Here is an 8,597-nt window from a genome sequence, read left to right as displayed (position 1 = left end):
CCAATCAGAATACAGAACTTTAATAGTGAAGCTAAAATGTTACAACACCTTTATAACAACGGTGATTGCTTGCTAACTGTCAACATCTCGTTGCTAGCACTGACACAACTATCAGGTGTTTCCTCCAGGTTCTCTGAGGTACGTATGCTCCAGGTGAGTCTTCTTGTCTTGGGGGGAAGAGGGGATTCTGTCTGTTGTATTTTCCATTAAACACATTCCCAGCTCAGCATCAGGAGCTTCAGCTGATCAATTCCGTTTGTACATCTGAACTTCCTTCAGCTCCTTGGATCGTCTGAAGACCCTTTGGATGGCCTGCCCCCCAGGTTTGGAACCAGTGGTCTAACTACTACATTCCTGTATATGAAGGACCAAAAGCAAGTTTATGGACAGGGGGGGGCATTCTGGCAGGGCTGAACCTCAAACTTCTCGCCCCCGTCAGGCGGCGCACCACAGTCAGCTTGAGGATCCCCGAAGAACGCTGCCTTCTCGCTTTGACGCCCAATGGTAGGCCTGAAAACACACCGATAGACCTAATGTACAACCTAATGTTAATCATCCAGATCCCATCAGCGCTGGATGGTGATTGGTTTGGACTGTAGAAGGTGTGAGAACTTGTCCAGGTGCGCTTTTACTGCCGGACTTACCTGTAGTCACTGTAATCGGGTTTACAGTATCTGTCCCTGAAGCGTCTGGATTTCTGTCCGCAGGATGGATTACACAAACTCCACGGCTCCCAGCCTTCCCAGTTACCCTTTACTGTAACACACACACACACACACACACACACACACACACAAACACACACACTAGGAGCTGAGGAAGCTGTTGGTTGTAGGTCCTGTTTCTTGGGCCAAACGAGGCAAACAAGGCAAACAACTTGCTGACACTTATATTTTCTTGTAGCTTAGCGTTAGCATCACCTACTGTAGCAGCGGTGGACGTCGTAGCACCCGCGTGTCTCGGATAGCGTGTTCCCCTCGCAGATGGTTCCATTGTGATCGTTATGGAGGCAGATGCGCTCTCGAACCTGACTGCCCCCCAGCTGCGTGCATCGGATCTTGGTCGTCTTGCGGAACGGATGTTCACACGCTTTCCACGGCGACCACTCTGACCACACCCCATCCACTGCACACAACCACACATGATTTCAGCTACATGTGGTTGAGTAGCTTTAGCCGCTAGTTGTACCAAATGCTACTGTGGGCAGGTTTACAACATGCTAGTCTTGTGTCTACCTGGACAGTAGATGTTGGTGTTACAGATTCTGGTTTGACGTTCCTCTCCAACACATAGTCTGCCACCATATTTGGGCGCAGGGCTGTCACACTTCCTGGTGGACACCTGAAGCCCCATCCCACAGGTAACAGGACAGGAAGAGAAGGGAGACCAAGACCCCCAGGCCCCATCGACTAGTAGAGAAGGACAGAAAGACAGTCACTGTCTCCATGGTGACACCTGGTTGTTTTCACTGTCTCTATGGTGACACCTGGTTGTTTTCACTGTCTCTATGGTGACGCCTGGTTGTTTTCACTGTCTCTGGTGACACCTGGTTGTTTTCACTGTCTCTATGGTGACACCTGGTTGTTTTCACTGTCTCTATGGTGACACCTGGTTGTTTTCACTGTCTCTATGGTGACGCCTGGTTGTTTTCACTGTCTCTATGGTGACACCTGGTTTTTTTATTGTCTCCATGGTGACACCTGTGTGTCACAGCCGGTCGTTGTGGTGCGGGAGGCGTTGACAAATAAAACACACGCACACCTGGACAGGGGGGCACGTTGTTGCAGGTTTCTGCCTCCTTGTCGTTACCCTGGCAACCAATGCCAGGTGGGTTGGATGAAGGGGCAGGGTTAGAGCAGGAGCGGTGGTGACTTCTGACTGACGTTTGGCCTTGTAGCACGCAGGAGGGGGGGGAACAGTCGCTCCAGCTGGACCAGCCGGTCCAGACCCCGTCCACTGCAGACACACATGACGACAGACGCCTGTTACCGTCTGACTGTTGCGTTGAGGAGGAACGGGTGATGGTCGTGTCGTGTTACCGGGACAGGGACTCTGACAGGTCCTGGACCGGGTGCTCGATCCAGGACAGAACTGACCCCCGTACTGAGGGGTGGGGTTGTCGCATTTCCTGCTTGACAGTTGAAGCCCCTCCCCACAGGAAACAGAGCATGGGCTAAAATCAGACCACGCCCCCCAGCTGCCGTCCACTACAGAGACAGCCAATCAGAACACACAACAGGCGTCAGTCGGGCGTGGCGGGGGTGCTTTTCCTCTGCAGAGGATTCTGGGTTTACCTGGACAGTTGGGGAGTTCACTGCAGTCCTGGACCTGGACGCGGTTTCCAGGGCAACCGTTTCCATGTGGGACTGTGTCAGTGGAAGGGGCGGGGCTAGTGCAGTGACGCTGTCGCCCTCTGGAGGGGATGCTGGGTTTATCCAGATGGTTGTTGATACACGACCCAGAACACTGAGACCAATCAGACCAGCCGGACCAACCGCCATGAACTGAGAGACAGGGACAGAGGGTGAGACAGGTGGAGAGAGAGACAGACAGATGGAGACAGACAGACAGGTCTACAGCCAGGTCACCTGGACAGGTGGTCGTTGGACACTTCTCTGTCTCCTCTGATTCACCGCTGCAGGCTGAGCGACACTCCTCAGAACTCGTGCAGACTCTCTTCCTGGTCCTGACTCCGCCTCCTCCACATGTGACCGAGCATGGTGCCCAGTTCAGCCACGCCTCCCACCCCTGAGCTGCTCACGCCCAAAAAATGTGAGCTAATCAACCAACCAACGTGTCTGTAGGCGTGTGTGTGGGCGTGTCTGTAGGCGTGTGTGTGGGCGTGTCTGTAGGCGTGTGTGTGGGCGTGTCTGTAGGCGTGTGTGTTTACCGTTGCAGCAGCCGCCGCTGCAGGCTTGCACCTGCAGGGTGTCTTTATGGTTGTCACACTGTGATTGGTCCCTCCCGAAACACTTCCTGCTCCTCATCGTCACTCCTTCGCCACACAGGATGTTACACGGTGACCATGGCGACCAAGGCGACCACACAGCAGGACTGCAGTCAAACCAACACATTGTTTTACATGTTTGTGTGTGTGTGTGTGTGTGTGTGTGTGTGTGTGTGTGTGTGTGTGTGTGTGTGTGTGTGCGCGAGCGCACATACTAACCCACAGTAGTGACACTCTCCATCTGTAGTCATGTAACCATGGCGATGGTTCAGACAGCAGTCATCTTCATCCACCTCACCGAGCTCTTCCTCACACTGACCCCCAGTCAGATTGAAGTGTGTGAAACACCGGGCACCCTCTACACACAAACACACACACACACACACACACACACACACACACACACACACACACACACACACACACACACACACACACACACACGGTGTTATCAATCCCTCCTCCAGTTTGGACGCTGGCTAAAGTTCATCCCTACTTCTCGTTGAAAGTTGCACAACTTTCAGGAAACTTTCCAAAAAACTTTCAGGTCTGTTTTTTCTCCGTCCGACCCGTCAGGAAACCCATGAGACACGACTTCATCACAAACATCAGAAAGTTTCCGAAGTAAAACAGGAAGTCCTAAAAAGTCAATCAGGTTGTGATTCTGGTTCTTTCGTATATATTTTGTACATTTCTAAAACTTCCTGGTAACATGAGATTTAAAAACCAGGCAGCCAATCAAAACGCCCAAGTGACAGAACAGACAGAACCAGAACTTGCAGGGAGAAAAACTCTGACACTGACCCGACCGGTCCACCGCCACCAGAACCAGAACCACCGCCACAGGAACCACCGTCACCGCCGCCAGAACCGCCATCGTGCTGCTCAGGACTGAGGCAGCTTCACTTTCTGTTTCCTCTTGACTTCAGCAGAGCCCCGCCCACCCGCCCACTACTGACTGTAATCAGTCATGGTGTTTGGACATACTGGACACCCCAATGAAGGATTCAGCAAGATGTTTGAGTGTCTGTGCGTGTGTGTGTGTGTGTGTGTGTGTGTGTGTGTTTACAGATGAAGCAACCAGCTGCCCCCACCAGCGACCGTCTGATGAACTCACACATTCCTCCATTCAGACTTCACACACGCCTCCTCTGATTGGCTCGCTGAGCCTCATCTGGACTGAGATGGGCTCAGAAACTTCAGGGAGACGATCAGAGATCAGGTATGGTCTCCATGGTGAAGCAAGTTTAACAAACTCAGAGTTGAACTAGTCTGAGTTTAGAAACTCAAGAGTTTCCGCGTTCAGAACATCTGTTTAGGGTTAGTTTAATCAACACGGACTCGGTTCACTTGGAGTTCAGTGCGTCCAACAAAACTCTAAAAAAGCATAATCAATGGAGCCCCGATTCAATGAGTCACCGTGACAGCAGGCAGGAGGCGGAGCGCAGCGAGACATAGGTGGAGAGACAGACAGACAGACAGATAGGTGGAAAGAGAGACAGACAGGTGATGCGACAGGCTACCTGGACAGGTTGTCATTGGACACGTGTCTCCTCGGAATCACTGCTGCTGAGCGACACTCCTGAGAACTCATACGGACTCTCTTCCTGCCAGTGATCACCCTAACCCTAAACTTAACCCTAACCCTAAACTTAACCCTAACCCTGAACTTAACCCTAACACTAAACTTAACCCTAACACTAAACTTAACCCCAACACTAAACTTAACCCTAACACTAAACGTAACCCTAACCCTAAACTTAACCCTAACCCTAAACTTAACCCCCACCCCTAAACTTAACCCTAACCCTAAACTTAACCCTAACACTAAATTTAACCCATAACCCTGAACTTAACCCTAACACCAAACTTAACCCTAACCCTAAACTTAACCCCCACCACTACACTTAACCCCAACACTAACCCTAATTTTAACCCCAACCCCAACCCCAAACTCCAACCCTATTCCCAAAGTATAAGCCATAACACGAACCCTAAACCTAACCCTAACCTTAAACTTAATCTTAACCTAGACCCTAACCTGAAGAGCGAATCTTCTTCCTGTATTCTCTCCACATCTTTCCTGTCAAAGAAACAGAAGTGTGACGTCAGCATCAAGAAAACATGAATATGATTTCTGTTGGAAGAGAAAAGACGTGATCAGTCGTATCTGGTGACCCTCTGAGGTCAGCGTTTCTGTCGACACTCAGTGTTTCTGTCATACTTGATGTCGTCCAGCAGCTGCCTCAGCTTCTCGGCTCTCTGTTGGATGTTGTTGGCCATATCTCTCAAGCATTGACTCGCTTCCGTCACGTGACGATCCTTAAACAATTCTTTCCAGTTGGCAAACAGCTCAGGAAGAGAAGTTGTCAGTATGTCAGCTCCCTCCAGAACCTGATGGTGTAGACAGATCAGCACCACTCAGTTCCAATGTTGTCAACCTCAAAGAAAAGGCAAGACTATCTGTGAAGTCTATTAAGGTCCTTGTTTGTCTGAGCTGGCCGTTAACTCACGGGTTGCCATTGACGTCTCGAGATGCCAATCACATTTTTCAAATTCTAGTCACAGAATTTAGCATCATGACGACTGATGGCGAATCAGGGGAATCAACAGAACAGAACTTGTGTCGATAATATCAAGTTGTAAAGAGCAAGTACAGAGTTATTGGTTGGACATGGACATCTCGGATAACTACGTTTCCGTTGAGTGCTTCCAGACTTTGTGCTGACAGGGATGTTACCGGAGCCACAAGATGAAATGTGGTGGTCTTGCCTCGTTCTTGTGAGCTACATTGAACTGCAAAACCAACCGCAACACACTCCGATCAGAACCGCTTTATACCTGCCTCTCCAACACTCGTCTCCTTCGTATGGACTTCACCATACTCATAAGGAACTGTAAACTCATTAACTCCACTTCGGTCCATTCAAAGTCCTGTTGCTCAAGAAATCCTCAAGCCATAAATATATATTTTTTAGCTTTTAAGATGAGCTTTGCTAGCATCAGCACAAATTTTATTGTCAGCATTGTATCTGTGGAGCAAAACCTGAGGTAGGCTGCGGAATTGATGTCAACAGTTTGATACACTCCCATAAAAACTGAAACCAGCCACAATTACCCCAATCCTGAACTGGGGTATCATGAAAACCAGTCGAGACGTAAAAATATCCCTTTAGCCTAGTAAAGCCCCAAGTCTGGTGACCAGTTTGTACTCCTGATGGCTCCAAAGAGGGGAGGGGCTGAACGATGGTCGTGGTTATGATGCACTTTTTGCATATGATGCTAACTGCTGGTGAAAAAAACTCACAGAGCAACAAACATCTCATCCACAGTTATAAACAGAAAGTCAGAATCTTACTTGAGTTCCTCCCATGAGAACAAGTTTGTACATTTGTCTTCCGAGGAATTTTCGGGATCGTCTCGTGAGCTGAATACGACGTTCCTTCCACGTCACAATAATTCCAAAGGTTTCTAAAATGCGTGAAAGTTTAAGTTGGATTTCTGTGGTGTTGGTCATCCTCCTTTTGATGACAGAACTGGATATGTTGAGTCCATTTCTTTTGGCGATGGAGCCCAGCATTTCGGCCAGGAGATAGCGGTCCCCTTCATAAGGGCCCGAGACGGACAGCTCCACCTCCTCCACCAGCTGCCCAATCAGAGTCCTGATTGTTTCTTCAGTGTTTTGGATCGTCCTCTGTAGCTTCTCAGCATCTTTCCTGGTTTTGCTGGTCTTCCACCATTCAACCGTTTTACTGGACATAGAAATCGTCTTACCTGTTATTGCACACGCTGTTCCTAAAGCCACTAAAAATGGTACCGCTGCTCCACCCGTCAACAACGTGGCCAAACCGGCTCCAACCATACATCCGCCTCCGATCACTGAGTAGGAGCTGCCAAAACATTCCCCAACGTTGCATTTTCTTCGGAGCGACTCCACTTCCTGGGCCAGTTTCTTCAGCTTCTCTTCATAGAGCTTCCACTCCTCGATGCAGGAGTAAATGCGCTCTATCAGCCGGTTGGCGGTCGCCATGACGACAGTGTAGCGATCCTCAAACCGGAGTCCAGAAAACAAACCAATCCACACTGGAAAGAGAGCAGATGGTGAATTATAGCTGAGTCATGTTACCTGATGGAGGTGATGCAATCTGCGTTCAGCGCCGCCATTCATTTAGCGTAAAACATTGAGATACGAGCCGTACTTCAGGACACTACTAATAGTTGGCGGATGGATACATCAGCTAAGACAGGATCTCGTTCTCTCCCACCTGTTGGCGGATGGATACGACATCAGTGAGACCGCATCTCCTTCTTTACCACGTGTTGGTGGATGGATACGACATCAGTGAGACCGGATCTCGTTTTTTACCGCGTGTTGGCGAATGGATACAACATCAGTGAGACCGGATCTCGTTCTTTACCACCTGTTGGCGGATGGATACAACATCAGTGAGACCTGATCTCGTTTTTTACCGCGTGTTGGCGAATGGATACAACATCAGTGAGACCGCATCTCCTTCTTTACCACGTGTTGGTGGATGGATACGACATCAGTGAGACCGGATCTTGTTATTCACCACATGTTGGCGGATGGATACAACATCAGTGAGACCTGATCTCGTTTTTTACCGCGTGTTGGCGGATGGATACGACATCAGTGAGACCGGATCTCGTTTTTTACCGCGTGTTGGCGGATGGATACAACATCAGTGAGACCGGATCTCGTTCTTTACCACGTGTTGGCGGATGGATACGACATCAGTGAGACCGGATCTCGTTTTTTACCGCGTGTTGGCGGATGGATACAACATCAGTGAGACCGGATCTCGTTCTTTACCACGTGTTGGCGGATGGATACAACATCAGTGAGACCGGATCTCGTTATTTACCACATGTTGGCGGATGGATACAAAATCAGTGAGACCAGATCTCGTTCTTGTTGGTGGAGTAAAGAAGTAGCTCGTGTGTTCTCATGACTTTTGTGTTTCTTTTCATTCTTTTCATTGTTTACATAACTTATATACAATAAACTATACACAGGTAAAGTCTGCATGTCTATTGGTTGATAAAAAGATGTTTTTTATTTTCATAATTTAGGTGGTTTGGAACTTATTTTCAAGGCTTTGAACGGATTAAAATGATTTGAGTTATATTAAATGAAGAAATTCAAAGTTTTTCACGTTATGGATCCAACTCATATGTCTAGGTTCTACTGCAGGTTCTACTGTAAATGCCTTCAAAGTACAGGTCATAAAATTGAAACCAAACAACCAATAACAGAAAGAACTAACAGGAATTTTTTTGAACAATGTTAAGACTCACCGAGAGGAAAGTTCTTCGCCCGTTAATGACCGTCAGCCCAGCTTCTGCTCGCCTGAACAAGTTTCGTTTCTTCTTGTAAGTCCTGTGACTTCATAGATGGAAGTTTTGATATGAGCAGGAAATCCTGTTGGATCCCTATCCTGTGGCGCAGCCCCTTCTGAAGAAACCTGGTCTTCATAGCGGCGTGCTAACCAATTTAAGCCAATCTCCAAACGTCCTTTTATTTCCAAAATACTGGAGAACGTTGAAATGTCTTTCCTCAAATTGATCCGTGGTTCTCAATACACTTAAAATCAGTCAAATGAGCTTCCTCTGGAAACGCTCTGCTTGT

At 48.5% G+C, this 8,597-nt stretch overlaps 2 protein-coding genes across 5 annotated transcripts; both read right to left on the bottom strand.

The window, feature by feature from the left end:
- Positions 1 to 4: 4 nt before the first annotated feature.
- LOC137609081 (properdin-like) lies at positions 5 to 4,670 on the bottom strand. Of its 2 annotated transcripts, none has more exons than XM_068335829.1 (11): positions 4,471 to 4,670; positions 3,167 to 3,305; positions 2,891 to 3,054; positions 2,589 to 2,753; positions 2,295 to 2,504; positions 2,040 to 2,207; positions 1,762 to 1,956; positions 1,236 to 1,409; positions 925 to 1,125; positions 645 to 756; positions 5 to 510 (listed from the first exon to the last, which is right to left on the bottom strand). In XM_068335829.1, exons 1-11 carry the CDS (start codon positions 4,484 to 4,486, stop codon positions 381 to 383), a joined length of 1,674 nt encoding a protein of 557 aa, XP_068191930.1. In that variant the 5' UTR covers positions 4,487 to 4,670; the 3' UTR covers positions 5 to 380. The 2 variants fall into 2 exon arrangements, with proteins under 2 accessions (XP_068191930.1, XP_068191929.1); XM_068335828.1 differs by lacking the exon at positions 4,471 to 4,670 and adding an exon at positions 3,752 to 3,893.
- A 191-nt stretch (positions 4,671 to 4,861) lies between these two features.
- LOC137609082 (uncharacterized) lies at positions 4,862 to 8,568 on the bottom strand. 3 transcript variants are annotated; one of them, XM_068335831.1, is made up of 4 exons: positions 7,213 to 7,993; positions 6,306 to 7,030; positions 5,172 to 5,341; positions 4,865 to 5,030 (listed from the first exon to the last, which is right to left on the bottom strand). In XM_068335831.1, exons 2-4 carry the CDS (start codon positions 6,975 to 6,977, stop codon positions 4,910 to 4,912), a joined length of 963 nt encoding a protein of 320 aa, XP_068191932.1. In that variant the 5' UTR covers positions 6,978 to 7,030; positions 7,213 to 7,993; the 3' UTR covers positions 4,865 to 4,909. The 3 variants fall into 3 exon arrangements, with proteins under 3 accessions (XP_068191933.1, XP_068191932.1, XP_068191931.1); XM_068335830.1 differs by lacking the exon at positions 7,213 to 7,993 and adding an exon at positions 8,267 to 8,568 and having other exon boundaries at positions 4,866 to 5,030; XM_068335832.1 differs by lacking the exon at positions 7,213 to 7,993 and adding an exon at positions 8,267 to 8,568 and having other exon boundaries at positions 4,862 to 5,341.
- Between the last annotated feature and the right edge of the window lie 29 nt (positions 8,569 to 8,597).

The sequence above is a fragment of the Antennarius striatus genome, chromosome 16, assembly GCF_040054535.1.
Source record: "Antennarius striatus isolate MH-2024 chromosome 16, ASM4005453v1, whole genome shotgun sequence".
NCBI classification, from domain to species: Eukaryota; Metazoa; Chordata; class Actinopteri; order Lophiiformes; family Antennariidae; genus Antennarius; species Antennarius striatus.
This window is presented reverse-complemented; position numbering and strand designations above follow the sequence as displayed.